The 20,068-nt window shown below is 41.0% G+C and overlaps 1 protein-coding gene across 6 annotated transcripts in view; it reads left to right on the forward strand.

Annotated features, from left to right (window-relative positions):
- LOC140728102 (intermembrane lipid transfer protein VPS13B-like) overlaps positions 1 to 20,068 on the forward strand; it is a 1,021,046-nt gene that overhangs the window by 966,682 nt on the left and 34,296 nt on the right. For all 6 annotated transcript variants that reach the window (XM_073046336.1, XM_073046304.1, XM_073046330.1 and 3 more), the window contains exon 52: positions 17,026 to 17,309. In XM_073046336.1, the coding sequence (XP_072902437.1) occupies positions 17,026 to 17,309 (284 nt within the window). The remainder of the gene's footprint in view (positions 1 to 17,025; positions 17,310 to 20,068) is intronic.

The raw sequence follows: 20,068 nt of genomic DNA on the forward strand, positions 1-20,068 counted from the left end.
CCAGGATGTAATTTGCAATGGGTGGTTATTATAAGGAGAGGTTGAAAATTCTGGTTTTATTCTCAGTAAAATATAGGGGGCTGAGGGGTGATGTTATACAGGGAATTCTCAAAATTTCGAAGGGTTCTGATCCTGCAAACTGTTCGTTATCAAGTGGAAACACGGCCACAAACTGAAATCCCATCTGGCAGAAGATGCCAGCAATCTTGCAGAAATCAGCAAATCTACACTGCCGTTCTCCCAAACACTTGGTTGTATATATGGGGTGTAAACAATTCTAGTATTCGTAAGCTGGAGAGGACCTGTGCAGAGGTTCATAAAATTATGAGGTGCAACATTTGGAAAGATAATCAGAGCCTTTTTCCCATAAAAAGGGTGCCTGGAACTCTAGAGAAAACAGACTTAAAGTGAGAGGAGAGAAATTTAAAGAACATCAAAGTTTGCATTTTTCACACAGAGGGTGATGGTTATCTCGAATGAGCTGCCAGAAAAGGTGGCAGAGATGTACAATTACAATGTTTAAAAGGCTTTTATGTTGTTCCTTAGATATTACAATCAGAATCAGATTTATTATCACTGACTTTGTTGATGTGAGATTTGTTGTTTTGCAGCAGCAGTACTCTGCCTGACATAAAGTTACGATAAAGTCCCGCCAAACGGTCTTGGCCTGAAACGCTGACAGTACTTTTTTCCATAGATGCTGCCTGGCCTGTGTGTTCTTCTAGCATTATGTGTGTGATAAATCGCATACAGACATAGGTGCATGCATACATACATAAATGTATGAATTTATGAATGAAGATGAGGGTTCATAGTGATGGATGCTGCCCTCTTGAGACACTGCCTCTTGAAGGTGCCCTCGATGGCGAGGGATGGTTGCACCCCTGATGGAGCTGGCTGAGTCACCATTCAGCCCATGTCCCTCTGTGCCTTTCCTATCTGTGTGGCTCCAGACTTCAGTTGTAATAGTTTCAAATAACAATACTTCATAATTCCCTCAGGATATGCATGCAAAGACCAGAATCAGAATCATATTTCTTATCACCAGCTTCTGTCGTGAAAATTGTTAACAGTTCAAAGCAATACATGATAATATAGAATAAATAAGTCGATCACAGTAAGCGTGCACACACACACACACACACACACACACACACATACATATATATATGTTTAAAAAATATATAAAATAGATTAAAATGATGCAACACAGAAATAATATTTTTTAAATGAGTTAGTATTTATGGGTTTAATGTTCATTTGGGAATCAGATGGCAGAGGGGAAGAAGCTGTTCCTGAATGAGTGTTTGCCTTCAAGCTTCTGTACCTCCTTCCTGACAGTAATAATGAGAAGAGGGCATGTCTTGAATGATGGGGTCTTTAATAATGCACTTCGCCTTTCTGAGGCACCATTCCTTGAAGATGTCTTAGATACTACAGAGAGTAGTACCCAAGGTGGAGCTGACCAATATTACAACCTTCTGTGGCTTCTTTTGGTCCTGTGCAGTAGTAGTCCCCCCACCCATATTAGACAGTAGTGCAGCCTGTCAGAATACTTTCCATAGTACATCTATAGAAGTTTTTGAGCATTTTAGGTGACAAACCAAATCTCTTCAAACTCCTAATGAAATATAGCTACTGTCTTGCCTTCTTTATAGCAGCATTGATATGATGGGACCAGGTTAGATTCTGAGAGATCTTGACACCCAGCAACTTGAAATTGCTCACTCTCTGATCCCTCTGTGAGGATTGGTCCATGTTCCCTTGGAAGGGTAAGACCCTTCCTGAAGTCCACAATCAGCTCTTTCATCTTACTGACATTGAGTATAAGTTGTTGCTGTGACACCACTCAACTAGCTGGTATATCTCACTCCTGTATGCCCTCCCATCTCTATCTGAGATTCCATCAGCAATGATTGTATTATCAGCAAATTTATAGATTGCGTTTGGGTTATACCTAGCCACAGGTATAGAGGGATAGAACAGTGCGCCAGTGTTGATCATCAGCAAGGAGGAAATATTATCACCAATCCACACAGATTGTGGTCTTCTGGTTAGGAAGTCTAAGATCCAATTGCAGAGAGAGGTAGAGAGGCCCAGGTTCTGTAGTGTATTGACCAGGACTGTGGGAATGATGCTGTTAAAAGCTGAGCTATAGTCAACAAACACCATCCTTACATAGGTGATTGTATTGTCCAGGTGAAGATCTAAGGCTGCATGAAGAACCATTAAGACTGCATCTACTGTAGACCTATTGTGGCAATAGGCAAATTACGGTGGGTTCAGGACCTTGCTGAGGCAGGAGTTCATTCTAGCCATGACCAACCCCTCAAAGCATTTTGTCACTGTGGATGTGAGTGTTACTGGATCTCATTCTAGCTGTAACGGGTTAAGAAGCTTCTTGAGGAATTACAGCCTAAGAAAGCACCAGGACCTGATCAAACACCAGCCATGATTCTGAAGAGTTGTGCTTCTAGTCTAGCTTCTGTTTTGCAAAAGATATTCCAGAAGTCTATTAATACTGGGACATTACTGGATGATTGGTTGAAAGCGAATATCTTTCCAATTTATAAGAAGGGCGAGCGCACAAATCCAGGAAATTACAGACCGGTGTCACTCACTTCCATTCCTTGTAAAATTCTTGAGCATATTATTCCTCGTCACATTATAATCCATCTAGACAGACACAATGTTCTTACTCAACACCAACATGGATTCCGACAGGGCAGATCTTGTGACACGCAACTTGCAGGGCTGATCAACGACTTAGCAAAGATCCTTGATAACAGAAGCCAAGCAGATTTGATCATACTCAACTTCAGCAAGGCATTTGAGACGGTCCCCCACTAGAGATTGCTACGTAAGCTTGAACACGTGGGTATTAACAACAGCCTTCTACATTGGTTAAACATGTTCCCTACCAACAGACAGCAACGTGTGCTTCTTGAGGGGGCAGAGACCCTGAATCTCCAGTAACATCCGGAGTGCCCCAGGGGACCGTGTTGGGACCCTTACTTTTTCTCATTTACATCAATGATTTGCCAAATATAGTCAAGTCCAAGGTCAGACTCTTTGCAGATCACTGCATAACCTACCGTGAGATAAAAAATGACCAAGATGCTCAGCTGCTACAAAACAATATTGATCGATTATGTCAATGGGAGTCTCAATGGCAAATGTCCTTCAACTCATCTAACTGTTATGCTATACATGTCAGTCACAAAGTTAAACCAATCAACACAATATATAACATGAAAGGAAAGATTCTTGAACCAGTCAGCCACCACCCATATCTTGGTGTTGAAATTAGCAAGGATCTTAAATGGGCATGCCACATCAATCAGATTACAGCCAAAGCAAACAAAATGCTGGGTATCCTGCGAAGAAACCTCCACGCATGTAGTAAATCCATCAAGGTCATGGCATACAAGACACTCGTCTGTCCAAAGCTTGAGTATTGCATGGCCATATGGGATCCCCATCAAGCTAACGATAAGAAGTCCATTGAAAAAATCTAACGCCATGCTGCTCGTTTTGTGCTAAACGATTACAGCAGGAAATCCAGTGTCACCAACATGCTCTCTAACCTTCAATGGGAACCACTTGAAAACCGATGTACTAAACTACGGTTAATCTCCATTTTCAAAGAAGTTCACAACATCACTCCATCAAACATCCAAATTCATCACAGGGTCAGTCCAACTCGACAGCAAACTGGACCTTACATACGGGAAACCATTTCATTCAACAAGATTTGCTGCCAGTACTCCCTCTACCCAAGATAGAGAGTGGAATCTTCTGCAGGCAGACCTGTGCAGTATTTCTGACATTAATATTTTTAAAGATAGACTCAATCAAATCAATTTAAGGGATCTAGTCAAAAAAGCTCACTTTACAACTTAACTCTCACGCTGTTCACACCGACTGCGCGTTATAACAGCCGTCCGGCAGCACTTGCACAGTACCAAGCAGAAACATAAGAAGCAGATAGTCATTGAGGCTGCTCACACTACTCTTCTTGGGCACTGGTATAATTCTTGCCTTTTTGAAGCAGGTGAGAACTTCTGACCATAGCGTTTAGAAGTTGAAAATGTCTTTGAATACTCCTGCCAGCTGGTTGGCACAAGTTTTCAGAGCCTTACCAGGTACTGCACCGGGGCCTGCCGCCTTGCCAGGTTCACCCTCCTTAAAGCCAGCGGAACATCGGCCTCTGAAACAGAGACCATAGGGTCACTGGGTGCAACAGGGATCTTCACAGCTGTAATTATGTTCTCCCATTCAAAGTGGGCATCGAAGGCTTTGAACTCATCAGGTAGTTAAGCATCACTGCCATTCATGCTTTTGGGTTTCGCAAACCCTGCCAGAGTTGACGTGCATCCAATGTCACCTCCAACCTCACTCGGAATTGTTTCTTCACTCTTGAAATAGCCCACTGCAAATCCTAACTGGTTTCCTTGTACAGACCTGGGTCACCAGACTTAAATGCCACATTCAAGCCTTCAGCAGGTGTCGAACCTCCTGGTTCATCCATAGCTTCTGGTTTGGGAATGTTCAGCAAGTTTTCGTAGGCACACACTCTTTAACACAAGTTTTAATGTAGTCGGTAACAACTGCATTACTCATCCAAATTTGAAGGTGACTCCATGAACATAGTCCAGTCCACTGATTCAAAGCAGTCCTGTAAGCACTTCTGTGCTTCCCTTGTCCATACCTTCTTAGTCCTCACTGCTGGTTCAGCGGTCTTCAGTATCTGTCTATATTCAGGGAGTAGAAGTGCAGCCAGGTGATCAGACTTTCCAAAGTGTGGACTAAGAGGAGTTGATCATGAACCATACACCTTCACCTCTGCTTCTGAGAAACTCAACAGTCCTATCCTGATGGTGTATAGTGAACCTGTCAATCTCAATTGCTGCATCCAGTAAGGAAGGGGTTAACCAGGATTCTGTGAAACAAAGGATGCAAGTGGTCCTAATGTCCTTCTGATAGAGCACCCTCACTCTGAGATCTTCAATTTTATTTACTAGAGACTGTACGTTTGGCATTAAGGTAGTCGGTATTGGGAGTCGAAAACCCTGTTTTCTTAAACGTTCCTGTATCCTTGACTGGTAGTCACGTTTCCTACGAGGAAGTTTCTTCCGGTGAGAAGTACGGCCACACTTGGCATTGCTTCTGTGGGTTTTAAGCAGTAATAGATTATTCAATCGCATCAAGACATCTTTATTAACTGCACAGACCTTGGTAACAGTTGTGCTTCTCAACTTGTTTCAGGCTAAAATGAGAATATTTAATTGTATCCATTGACCTGTGCTGCATGTGATCACTGTCTTCAAGGCACCCTGAAAGTTGCCTCCGTCTGGCACCATTTTACTGGGTGAACACACACCAGTCTATATTGAGGGGTGAGTGGTGGAAAGGCTGAACAGCCTCATGGTCCTGGGCCCAACACATTAATACTATCACAAAGAAGGCACACCAGTGTCCCTCCTTCACTAGAAGCTTGAATATTCAGTATGCTACCAATGACTCTGACAAATTTCTTTAGGCCTGAGAGAATCGTCAAGTATTCTTAGTTGGAACTATTACAGCTGAAATTTGCAGCCACAGAGATAGGAAAGGTATAGAGGGATCTGGGCTGAATGCAGGATTAGTGCAGATCAGGTGTTCCCAACCTTTTTTATGCCAAGGACCAACACCATTAAGCAAGGGGTCCATGGACCCCAGGTTGGGAACCCCTATATAGATTATCATTGTGGTTAGCACAAAGAAGGCAGAAAGGGCCCATTTTATGTGCTGTACGATTCTATCGTTTCTTCGCACTGAACCATACAGTGACTGGACGACATTTACCATTCCATTAGTGATGCTGTGCCAGCAGAGGATTGAACCTTCAACCAAGTTCCCAACAGAGCAGTGGGGAGGGCAGTTCATTCCAGATTCCTGGCTATGCGTTGTTGTCAGTAACATATCTCTCGGGTAGCTGTAATGTCATGATGACCCCTTTTGTGCTAACTCCATTGGCTTTTTCATTCCTGGGAGGCTCCATTACCATTACAGGCCATTGAATCAGTGACACATGGATTTAAGTTTATAGTTCTGTCTCGTCTGGCACTGGAACAAATTTTGCCTTGAGTGACATCTGCAGTTTCTGAGAGAAATAATGGTAACTCAGGGTAGGTCAAACTCAGGGTGTGAGTGGGATCTCTGCAATAGATATTTGTTGGGTAAGCATATTATAGGTGATGGAATAAATGTTATACGCTGGAGTTAATCTTAGAATCTACCACAGCAAAACTTTTTTACAGTTTCTTAAGGCCATTTAGCCCAGGGGATTAGAGCTAGTGTTTATGATGGACTCGAGCCATTTCCCACCCCTCTTCATATAATCCAATCTAGCAATCATCTCTCCCTCTTGTATTAGTTGAGCATTCTAACCGTTTCCTGGGTAATAAAGTTCCTCATGAATTCTTACAGACACAAGAAACTACAGATGCTGAAAACTGGAGCAACAGTCTGCTGGAGGTACTCTTAAACACAAGGGATTCTACAGATGATGGAAATCCAAAGTAACACATACAGAATGCTGGAGGAACTCAGCAAGTCAGGCAGTGTCCATGGAAAGCCCCGAAGAAAGGTCTTGACCTCAAGCGTCGACTGTTTATTCCTTTCCATGGATACTGTTTGACATGCTGTAGAAACTCAGTGGGTCACACAGCATCTATGGGGGTTAGAAAATATTTTACCGATAATGCCTTTTCTTCTACTGATGCTGCATGTCCCTCTGATTTCTTCCAGCAGATTGTTTGTTGCTCCTAAATTCTTGTCTAGATTTGTTGTTGGCAATCTGCTATTTATGATCTCAGTCTTATCTTCCTCAAATGGAAATGTCATGTTCCTCATCAAAAACCTTTAAAATCCTGTCAGATTGTGCCCTCTTATCTTTGTTTTCCCTATTAGCAAAGTGGCCACATAAAGGGGTGGTAAAGTAGGCCTATGGCATACTTGCCTTCACTGGTTGTAGCTTTGAGTTTAAAAGCAAGGAGGTCATTTTGCAACTGTACAAGGTTGCCCTTGGAATGTTGTGCACAATTCTGGTCACCCCATAACAGGAAGGATGATTATCTGGATGCTGCCTGGATTAGAGAGTATGAGTATAAGGAGAGGTTGGACAAATGCATTTGCTCTTTCTGGAGTGTGGAAGGCTGGGGGGAGACCTTGGTAAATTGGCAACTTGGTTTATCGTTTTCACATGACCAAGATATAGTTTAAAAACCTGTCTTGCATACTGTTCACACAGATGAATTCATTAATAATAGTAACTTATTTATAGAGCATCTTTCATACAGACAATGTCAAAATGTTTACTGTAGAATAAAGTGCAAACGTGAAAATAAAAAGACAGAAGGATATTATTTGTGGAGTCATAGAGTACTACATCACAGAAACAAGCCCTTTGGCCCATCTAGTCTGTGTCAAAATATTATTCTGCTAGTCCCATCGACCTGTATCCACACCATAGCCTTCCATACCACTCTCATCCAGATACTTAACAAAGTTTCTCTGAATTACTGAAATTGAGGTCACATGCACTGTCAACTGTCTACTCATTCCACACTCTCACCATGCTCTGAGTAAAGAAGTTCCCCTTCATATTCCCCTTAAATATTTCACCTCTTACACTTAACCCATGACCTCTAATTCTAGTCACACCCAACCTCAGTGGAAAAAGCCTGCTTGCATTTACCCTATCTATACCTCTCATAATTTTGTACACCTATATCAAATTAACCCCCATTCTCCTATGCTCCAGGGAATAAAGTCTTGAAATATTTAATCTTTATTCAGGTCCTCAAGTCCCAGTAAAATCTTCGTAAATTTTCTCCACACTCTTCTAATCTCATTGACATCTTTCCTGAAAGTAGGTGATCAGAATTGCACATAGTACTCCAAAATAGGCATAACCAATGTCTTGTGCAACTTCAACATAGCATCAAAACTTCTGTACTCAGTACTTAGATTTATGAAGGCAATGTGTCAAAACTTCTCTTCAGAGTCATTCTCATAGAACACTTCAGCACAGTAATGGGCCTTTTGGCTCATCTAGTCCATGCTGAACCATTAATCTGCCTAGTCCCATCGACTGCAGCTAGACCATAGCTGCCCATACCCCACCTATCCATTACCTATCCAAATTTATCTTAAATGTTGAAATCATACCTGTATCCACCTCTTGCACTGGCAGTTCATTCCATATTCTCAGCACCCTTTAATGAAGAAGTTCCCCCTCATGTTCCCTTAAATATTTCACCTTTCACCCTTAACCCATGACCTCTAGTTGTAGTCTCACCCAACCTAATTGGAAAAAGCCTTCTTGAATTTACCCTAGCTATACACCTCATAATTTTGTATACTTCTATCAAATCTCCCCTCAAATCTTCTAAGTTCCAGGGATCAAGTCCTAACTTACTCAACCTTCCCCATATCTCCGATCTTCAAGTCCCAGTAACATCCTTGTAAATTTTCTGTGCACTCTTTCAATCTTATTTACATCTTTCCTGTAGGTAAATGACCAAATCTACACACAATACTTCAAATTAGGCCTCACCAATGTCTTATACAACTTCAGTATAATATCCCAACTTCTGTACTCAACAAACATGAGAAATTGTGTAGATGCTGGAAATCCAAAGCTACACACACAAATTACTGGAGGAATTCAGCAGGTCAGGGAGCATCCATGGAGGTGGGCAAACAGGCTGAGACAGTTCTTCAGGACTGAATGCATTGATTTATGAATCCCAATGTGCCACAAGCTTTCATTACGACCCTACCTACCAATCGATGCCACTTTCAAGGAATTATGGATCTGAAATTCCAGATCCCTCTGCTCTTTTGCACTCCTCAGTGCCCTACTGCTCTTCGTATAAGACTTATTGTTGGTTCTCCTAAAGTGCAACACCTCACACTTGTCTACATTAAATTCCATTTGCCATTTTCAGGCCATTTTTCCAGCTGGTCCAGATCTGCTGCAAGCTTTGATAGTCTTCCTTGCTGTCCACTAGACCCCCAATCACTGAATTAGATGACAAACAACAATGGACCCTGCACCAATCCTTGTGACACACCACTAATTACAGACCTGCAGTCAGAGGAGCAACTATTGACTATCACTCTCTGGCTTTACCTGCGAAGGCAATGTCTAATGCAATTTATTACTTTATCTTGAATGCCAGGCAACTGTATCTTCTTGACCAATCTCTCATGCGAGTCCTTGTCAAAGGCCTTGCTAAATTCCATCTGGACAGTATACACTGCCTTCATCAAATTTCCTGCTAACTCTCTCAAAAATGCGTATAAGATTGGTTAGACAAGACCTACCATGCACAAAATCATGTTGGCTATCCCTATTCAGTCCCTGTCTGTCCAAATACTCATATATCTGATCCTTTTCAATACCTTTCAGTAACTTTACCACTACTGGTGCCAGGCTTACCAGCCTATAATTTCCTGGCTTACTCTTGGAGCCTTCCTTAAATAACAGAACAATACTTGCTATTCTCCAATCCTCCGGCACCTCACTCGTGGCTAAGGAGGTTTTAAATATCTCTGCTAGGGCCCCTGCAATTTTTCTGCACTAGCTTCCTTCAGGGTCCGAGGGAACACCTTGATAGCCCCTGCAGATTTTCTAAAAATAAATTAAGATCATTTGCCTCAAGACAGCAAGCATCTTCTTCTCTGTAATTAAAAGATGCTAGTTAAAAGCAAAGTTAAATAGTTTTTTTGACTTGGCTTTTAAAAGTATTAACTGAGTTTGCATCCCTTGTAGCAGGATTATAAAATGAAAATTATTCTAGATTGTACTCTGCTCCCAGACCATTGAGAGCTTTAAAGACAAGTAAGAGAACTTTAAGATCAATTCTAAAAGATACAGAAGGGCAATGGAGAGTAGCTAGGATGGGAGTGATATGCTCCCTTATCCTGATTTTAGTTAAATGTCTAGCAGCAGTGTTCTGAATGAGTTGAAGTTTGTCAAAAGATTGTTTTGGAAGGTCAGTAAAAAGTGCATTGCAGTAATCTAGTTTTATAAAGATGTGAATTAGATTTTCAGAATCATTATGTGACAGAAATGAACATAACTTTGCAATATTTAAGTGTAGAAATCTGCTCTGGCCACTTCCTTTATGTGAAATTTAAAATTCAAATCTGAATCAAAGTTAACACCCAGGATAGTTACTTCTGATTTTACAATGGAATCCAAGTTTATCTTGACATTTATCTCATATGGCTTTGGGACCAACCAAAATATTTTACCAATATTTTGACGAAGGGTCTCGGCCCGAAACGTCGACATCGCTTCTCCCTATAGATGCTGCCTAGCCTGCTGTGTCCTACCAGCATTTTGTGTGTGTTGTTGTTTGAATTTCCAGCATCTGCAGATTTCCTCGTGTTTGAGTTTTATCTTAATTTAGTTTTAGGAATTCGATACTTTTAGATATACCAATTAGTTGAGTGGTGTCACAGCAACAATCTTGCACTCAGTATTAATAAGATGAGAGAGCTGATTGTAGACGTCAGGAAGGATAAGATGAGGGAACACAAACCAATCCTCATAGAGGTACCAGAAGTGAAGAGAGTGAGCAATTTCAAGTTCCTGGGTGTCATAATCTCTGGGGATCTAATCTGGTCCCAACATATTGGTGCAGCTATAAAGAAGGCAAAACAGTGGCTATATTTCATTAGGAGTTTGACGAGATTTGGTTTGTTTCCTTAAACACTCAAAACCTTCTACAGATGTACCGTGGCTAGCATTCTGACAGGCTGCATCACTGTCTGGTATGGAGGGACTACTGCACAGGACCGAAAGAAGCTGCAGAAAGTTGTAAAATTAGTCAGCTCTATCTTGGACACTATCTTCCTTGGTATCCAAAACCCCTTCAAGAAGCAGTGCCTCAGAAAGATGGCATCCATTATTAAGGACCTCCTGCACCCAGGGCATGCCTTTCTCTCACTGTTACCATCAGGAAGAAGGTACAAAATCCTGAAGGCACACACTTAGTGATTCAGGAACTGCTTCTTCCCCTCTGCCATCAGATTTCTAAATGGACATTGAACCTGGGAACTCTACCTCACTTTTATTTAATATTATTTCTATTTTGCACTATTTGAATTTAACTACTTTGTATACATACAGTATATATATACTCACTGTAATTGGTTTACTTATTTTTTTCTGTATTATCATGTATTGCGCTATACTGCTGCCACTAAGTTAACTTTTAATAACAGCAATGCAGGTAGGCAATGAGGTACAAAGTCTTAACAAGGTAGATTATGAGTTCAAGACTCCATCATACTGTTCAATAGTCCTATAGAAAAGCAGGATAGAAGCTTTACTTGTGCCTGGTGATCTGTACTTTCAGGCTTTTGTATCTGAGAACATAAGACATAGGAGGAAATTAGGCCATTCGGTCCATGGAGACTGATCCGCCAATCCATCATGGCTGATTTATTAATGCTCTCAATCCCATTCTCTTGCCTTCTCCCCATAACCTTTAACATCCTGACTAATGAAGACCTATCCATCTCCACTTTACATATACTGAATGACTTGGTCTCCATAGCCAGCTGTGGTAATGAATTCCACAGATAGTTCTGGGGGAGAAAAAAGAATATCCAGGTTGCATGGGATCTTTGATTATGGTGGCTGCTTTGATTATAGTAGCAGAAAGTGTGCACAGAGTCTATGGATGGGAGTCTGGTTTCTCTGTTGTGCTGGGCTATATCCATCACTCTTTGCGGTTTCTCGTGATTAAGGGCAGTGCTGTTTCCATACCAAGCCACCAATACATCTGGATAGGATACTTTCCATGGTGCATTGACAAAAATTGGTGAGGGTCAAAAGGCTGTTGTCAAATATCTTTAGTTTCTTGAGGAAATAGAGGCACCATGAGCTCTCTGGGCCATGGTATCAATGTGGTTGGACTAGGACAGGCTACTGGTAATGTTCACTCATAGGAATCTGAAACTCTCTACCATTTAAACTTCAGCATCATGTACTCTGTCCCTACAATGTCCAGCTCTTTTGTTCGTAACAATATGAGAAGCATAGAGAGGGAAGACTGCCGGAATGTTTTCCCAGAGTAGAAATGATAATTTCTAGAGGACGTGTATTTAAGGAGAAAGAGGAGAAGTTCAAAGGAGATGTGTGGAGCAAGTATTTTACACTGCAAGTCTTAAGTGCCTGGAATGAGCTGCCAGGGTTAGTGGTGGAGACGGTGGCATTTAAGAGGCTGTTGGATACATGGATATGCAGGGAATAGAGGGGTATGAAGCATGTGCAGACTAACTTTAGTTTAATTTGGATTTGGTTTGGCATAGATATCATGGGCTGAGGGCCTGTTTCAGTGCTGTACTGCTCTCTGTTCTATATGTTCTACTCCTTTGTACCAGTCTGAAGAGGTTACAATAGTCTGGAACTCAGCACCCAAGCATGGAAACAGACAAGAGACGGCGACTACATAGATTGCAGATAATTACTGCAACCCAAACTATTATTTTTAGTGGCATCAGTAGGGTTGTTTATTGATATTACACTGATAGAATCATTCACCCCATCAAATCTCTACTCCCTCTTAGTAGTTAAATCCTGTCAGACCCATTCCCCTGTTCCCTTAGCCCTGAAATTACGTTTAAGTGGCTGTCCAATTCCTATGTTTTAGCCCTGATTATCACTTTTTCCTTCAAAAATAGTGAAATTCACATTGTAACTACAGCTTAGAAAAACAAACGGCTATTGGTAACCCTAGGTAATTTCTAAAGTAAATACGTGTTCAGCACAGTATTGTGGGCTAAAGGGCCTGTATTGTGCTGTAGGTTTTCTATGTTTCAAACTACTGCTTGCATAAAGTTTGCCCACATTATCTGGATCAGACATAGTATTTTTCAATTCTTGTAACAAGAACTTGGTGGAACGTTAGTGAAAACAATTTGAACCTTTCATTAGTTTTTGCTCTGTCATGATTAGTCCTTTGAAGGAAGCAAGGCTGTACACATAGCTACAAGTATGAAAGTTTGAAGATAGTAACTCAAAAATGTGTGTTAATTTAATCGATTGATGTTATGATTCCTGCTCAAAACCTTTGAATCAAATAACATTTCAAATTTGATATAATTTGTGATTATCAGGATAGTTTTTCCACATTGGATTTTTTTTACTGGCCATTGGGAAGAGTAAGAGTCATGTTCTCAACATTGTTTGTCTAAAGTCTCAGTCTTATCTGCTCCTTAATAAACTTCTAGTGGAGCTTGGCTGTCCCACTACAGGGAAGGTGAAGTTTACAACAGTTTAAAACAGTCTTTTTACTCTCTACCAAATGTCTGTTTTCTCAACAGAACTGAATCGCCACCCACCTTGGGAAGGACTATCTCCACTTAGTTAGTCAGTGGTGGAGTCTTTCTTTGAGTGGTCAGGGCACGGAGCCAACTCCATTCCCCAGATGGATTTAGAGTAGGCAGGCAGGCTCTAGAGCAGGGCTGGAGGTTTGTGGCTATAAATATAAACCCTCTGCCAGAGTTCTACTGGAACTGTTCTTCTATAGACCTTGATGCATAATTTGTAAATGTGATAGTTTAGTTTTATAAATCTCATGATTTAAATTGGCAATCTGCACATCTAGAACTGCTATAAATTAACAGATAGCAGTCTCAGCAGATTTTATTTAACTGACAAATCTTTTACAAATTTCCAGCTATTTAATGATATGGCCAAATTATTATATAAATTCCTTTCAAAACTTGACATGCCCCTGTCTTGTAACGAATAGCTTTCAGTGTAACTTCAGTAACTTGTGAAGTCTTTAACAGATTTACACCCAGTTTCATTGCATAGATTTTGTTACCAAATTTTTTTCAGGAATAATTCGGGTGTAACTTGAGATGTCTGCCTTTGTTATATTAGATGTTTAATGCCCATTTATTACCTTCATTTAGGCTGGACTTATTTTCACTAACCCTCTGCATACTGGCAGCTGTGGTCTTGGCATGTTACCCTGAGGGTAGAAACACTGCCCTTCCACTGTTGTCATCTGTTGACATTTAACATGCTCATTGAAGTAAGACATATACATTTCAAAACAAGTAGGAAACTCTATTAACAGCCACTTTCCAGCTAGCCAGTTGTTTAAAAATACAATGTGCAGATCACACACAAGGAGAAGTTTGTACTTTCCTTGTTGGAAAGCATGGTAGCCATAAAGGGATGATAAACATGAGATTTTGCAGATGCTGGAAATTCAGAGCAATATATGCAACTTTCTGGAGGAACTCTGCAGGTCAGGCAGCATCTATGGAGAAGAATAAACAGTTGATGTTTCGGGTCAAGACACTTCATCCGGATTGGCTTTTCCACACAGTTGTGGGATTATATAGAATCATGAAGATACGCAGCGTGGAAACAGGCTCCTCAGCCCACAAAATATCCGTTGACCATCAACCACCCACACTCGGGAAGTGTCTAGTGATGTTACTCATGTCCTACTGGGCTCAAGCTGAGAGTGAGGCTTCAAGATATTGTCTTCACTGACTGAGCTACTGGGATATAGCAGGTTGTTCACTAAAGCAACTCTGGTTTCACCTGTCATAGAATCATAGAGCAATGCAGCATAGAAGCAGGCCCTTCTGCCCAACATGTCCGTGATACTGGAGATATTTCTTCCTCACCCTCTCTGCAACTGATTATCTTTCTTATCTGGTTCTGAAGAGAGATCTTGAACCTGAAATGGTAGCGTTGTTTCTATTTGCACAGAGGCTGCCTGACCTACTGAGTGTTTCTGTTTATATTAAAGCACAGGTTGCTTTGCAGATTACATTTGCAGATTAAACTATGTTCAAGTTACTTTTCTAAGGTATATTCCCAAGCCTTCTATTCGTTACTTTCATTGAAGTGGAAAAGAAATTATAAAAAATCTTGCAATGTCATAGAACTGTAATACATCAAAATGAACTGAATCTCTTGACCCAGCTCATCATGGTTAATGTTAATGAGCTCTTTCTCATTACTCTTGACATCTCAGCTATCTAATTATCATTCGTTCCTTAGAAACAACCCCTTTCACCAATCTTTTGGTTATTTGTTCCCCAGTTCCTCTTTAGTATCAGATTTTATTTGATATGATTCCTGAAAAGCTTTCTTCGGGTCCCAATGAAGGGTCTTGGCCCAAAACGTTGACTGTACACTTTTCCATAGATGCTGCCTGGCCTATGCTGAATTCCTCCAGCATTTTGTGTGTGTTGCTTGGGTTTCCAGCATTTGCAGATTTTCTCTTATTTGTGATTAGAACATTTGACTATTAGGTGATACATGAAATGTTGCTAGATGACCTGTTACTTGTAGGCTGAGTAAGGGTCCTAAAGATAGGGAAAGCTCCATAGGACATCGAGTTTTTCAACATAGAAACTGGCCTTTCAGTCCAGCTCTTATACATGCTATTTCAGATTCAGATTTGTTTATTGTCATAGGATGCAGTGAAATTCTTTGCTCAGATGAAGCTTTCAGAATAAACAGTGTAAATGGTAGCAATAAACACAATAATAAATACAGCATTAAACACAAAGCAATGGAATGGTGCAAATGACATTGTACAAAAAAACCTAGCTATCTACCTGAGCTAGTCTCATTTTCCTATGTTTGGCCCATATCCTTCTAAACCTTTTCTATCCATTTAACTGTTTAAATAACTTTTAAACACTGTAATTATACCTGCCAAGACTGCTTAATCTGGCAACTCATTCTATTTAACTGCTACCCTCTGTGCGAAAACCCCTTTCTCTAAGTTAAAGTCTGTCCCGAGCCTTATAGGTTCACCAGGCCGGTGCTTACGCCGGTTTCCATGGCGTGAAGCGACTGAGAGTACGAGACTTCCCCTCCCCCGGATATGACGCCAGTCTATCGCGAGGTTAACCCCCAGCATTTTTGCCAGTACCCATTTTCAGCTGGGTGGACTGGAGCAACGTGTGGTTAAGTGCCTTGCTCAAGGACGCAACATGCTACCTCGGCTGGGGCTCAAACTCATGACTTTCAGATCACTAGTCCAACAACTTAACCGCTTGGCCACACGCCACAATTTTCTCTGAGATTCCTTTACCTTAGGTGAGATTCCCTTCTCACCTTAAACTCATTTCCTCTAGTATTTAGACCCCCTACCCTAGTTACCCTAAGAAAAAGACAGTGATATTTCACCCTTCACAATTTTATAAACCTGTTACCTGTAGTCTCCTACGGTCCCGGGAAAAAAGACTCAGCCTCTCTATCCTTACATTCTATTTCAAGCCCTCTAGTACTGGTAACATCCTTGTGAATCATTCCTGTACCCTTTCCATCTTTCCTATAGCTAGACAAATGGTTTCTATATTTGCATCAACCCAGCAACACCATTAGTTGAAGTCCCTCTTTTCCTTGGTTGGATAAGACCTGAAGAGGAAATGAACATCACATAAGTAGAACAAAAATGTCTTTTAACCAAACTATTCCCAACTGGCTGTTTAGTTTTAACCTTTTGCCGTAGAAAAGATGTTGTGCTTGCATATTACTGAAATGTAATTTAATTTAATTTTTTAAGTCTATCTCAGGTGTCAGCTGTTGCACACTGGTCTTTCACCTCTGTGGGGTTCAAGTACCATTGTGTAGACTTGGGGAAGATAGAAAATGTATGTGTCATGCATACAATATAATTATGTATGCATGTTGAACTCTACTTATGATATTTGATTCCATTGACCTCAGTGGAACTGAATTTCAGAAGCCAAGTTCAATGTGCAGATGTTAAACCACTGCAAATAGAGAAACTACTGTTCACTGTATTTTCAGTCTATAATCCAACTTCTCCTTCACTGCAGTGCTAATGAATATGATTTTCGTTATTCATCTGTGAGATCAGATAAAGGCTAAAATTGGCGTAGGTCACTAAATAAATGCATAACTGCCTTCTATGGTGTTGTTCAATAATTAATAACCTTATTTCTGTTTTTCAGTGTGATTACATGCCAGAGAGTGCTATATTTAGCCTTCCAGCAGCAAGGTCCCAATCTCCTGGTGCGCCAACTTCTGTTCCTTGCTGGGACTTCGTTACTGGTGGAATTTTGTCAGAATTGAATGATCCATTGCCGCAGAAGCATCTTTTGCTCAGTTACTCTTTACGTGATGGGGCAGGCAGCTGTCAGAACTGGAGCCTGCCACTTGTGATTAGGCAGGATTTTCCAAGACAAAGTGTAGCTGTGCCTCTTGGGGATTCCACTGAAAATGGATTTTGTTCCAGGTACATTTAAAGTAGTGTTTGTTTAAAACAAAGGTATCTTTCTAACATACTCTGCTTTACAAAATTATTTCACTTCAACATTGATATTTCAAGAAAATTAACTAATTCCACCCATCAGGACTTCTTAGAAGGCATTCTTCTCTGATGGAAAATTAATAATTCTCTCCTTCTTTTATCTGAAGAAAAGTTACCTTCATATATGTTGGGACTAATCATTCTTGATCCTACTTCTCCAAATAGCAAATTTCCTCTCACACTTGATAGACTGAAAGCTGGCTGGAACACCCAATCGTTTACAGAAGTGATCAGCAATGGCATGTTTACTTTCAGTAGATTTATTGATGTCAGTATGTGCCTCTCCTGCTTTTAATTCAAAAGCTCTGTTCAAGCAATAAGCATTGTCAATTCTTATTACTCTCAAACGTTCAGGACCTGCAGTGTAGTTTAAATTTGCTGAACAACATTAGGAGTTATGAAAGCCATAGAGTCATATAACATGGACACAGGCCCTTTGGCTGAACTGGTTCATGCCAACAAAGCTAGTCCCATTTGCTAATGTTTGACCATAAGCTTCTCAACCTTTCCAATTCATATGCCTGTACTACTGTCTTTTAAAATTCTCAATCCCCACTTCCTCTGGCTGCTCACTCCACATGTAAAAAAAGTTGTCTCCTCAGATTTCAATGAAATCTTTCTATTGATCTCTCTCCATGAAATTAATAAACACAAGCTAAGGCAGATTTTGATTTTGAAATGAGGATTTGTAGTGTTCCGTGTTTTACCAAGACATGGCTTACTCTGCACGTGCCATATTTGGAGATCAGTTCCGAAGGTTTCTTGATACACAGGATGAACTGAACTACTGATTGGGAAAAGGCAAAAGGAGAGCGTGTGGTTCCAAGATAAACTATCTGTGGTGCTCCGTGGTGGCAATTTTGTTGTACTCATGTTCTCCCGAACTGGAACATCTAACAATTAAGTGCCAAACATTATATTTACCAAGATTTACCACTCTATTTCCGTGATCCTGACTGCAGTTTACATACCACCACTGGCCAACTGCAATCAGGCACTTGAGACACTGCATGCCACTATCACCAAACAAGAAACAATCCACCCCAACTCATTTCAAGTCATTGTTGGAGACTTCAATCAAGCTTCTTTGAAGAAATCTCTGCCCAAATACGATCAGCATATAACCTGTAGCATCAGAGGTCCCAACACATTACACTACTGCTATACCACGAAATGGAATGCCTACCATTCCATGCCTAGACCACATTTCAGGAAATCTGATCACCTGGCTGACCTTCTCCTACCTGCATACAGGCAGAGTCTAAAGAGCAAGGTTCCAGAGATAAGCACAACAAAGAGGTAGACAAAGGAGGCAGAGGAGTGACTACAGGATTGCTTTGAGTCGAAGGACTGGGCCATCTTCAAGGACTCATTAGAAGATCTGAATGACTACACCACGGTTGTCATGGATTTTATAAAAAAAAGTCATAGATGAGTGTGTCCCCACATTATCATTCAGAGTCTTTTACAACTAGAAGCCCTGGATAAACCATGAGATCCACATTCTGCTGCGGGCCAGGTCAGAGGCAGTCAGGTCTGGTGACCACATAAGATACAAGAGATCCAGGTACATTCCTGAGAAAGCCATCTCACAGGTGAAGTGACAATTCCAGACTAAACTGGAATCACTGAAGGATACTCAACTTGCTGTGCCAAGGCTTGAATTCTATCAACTCTTACAAAATGAAATCAAACGACATAGGTGACAACAAGGATTTGCTTCCAGATGAGCTCAATGCCTCCTATGCTTGCTTTGACCGACAAAATGTGGAAGATCCTTCATGAACACCCACAGCCCAAGATGATCCTGTGATTTCAGTCTCTGAAGTCGATGTGAGAGCATCCTTCAGGAGGCTAAATCTACGGAAAGCATCCAACCCAGATGGGGTACCTGGTCGAGTATTAAAGACCTGTGCTGATCAATTGGCTGGAGCGTTCAGTGACATCTTTAACCTCTCACTTCAACAGTCTGAAGTACACAACTGCTTCAAGGAAGCTTCAATTATTCCTGTATATAAGAAGAATGTGGTAATTTGCCTCAAGTCCAGTGGCTCTTACATCCACAGTGACGAAGTGTTTTGAGAGGTTGGCACTGAACCATAGCAACTCCCGCCTAAGAAGTGGCTTGGCTCTGCTTGAATTTGCCTACTGACAACGGGTCCATAGCAGATGCCATTTCATTGACTCTTCACTCAACCCTGGAACATCTGGACAGCAAAGGTGCATACAAAAGGATGCTGTTTATCAACTATAGCTCAGCATTCAATACTATCATCCCCTGAAATCTAATCAACAAGCTTTAAGTCTTTGGCCTCAATGCCTCATTAAGCAATTGGAAGCTCAGTTTTACTCAATTACAAAGAAAGCACAGCAGTGCTGCTGCTTTCTTAGAAGTTTGTGAAGATTCGGCATGAATCTAAAGCTTTGAAGCTTATTGATGATGTGCGGTGGAGAGTATATTGACTGATTGCAGCATGGCCTGGTATGGAAACACCAATGCCCTGGAATGGAAAATCCTACAAAAAGTGGTGGATACAGCCAGTCAGTCCATCATGGGTAAAGCCCTCCCCACCACTGAGCTCAAGATGGAACTCAACATCCAGGAAAGCAACATCCATCATTAGGGTCTTCCACCGCCTAGATCATGCACTCTTTTTACTGCTGCCATCAGGATGAAAGTACAA

Source organism: Hemitrygon akajei, chromosome 1, assembly GCF_048418815.1.
Source record: "Hemitrygon akajei chromosome 1, sHemAka1.3, whole genome shotgun sequence".
NCBI lineage: Eukaryota > Metazoa > Chordata > Chondrichthyes > Myliobatiformes > Dasyatidae > Hemitrygon > Hemitrygon akajei.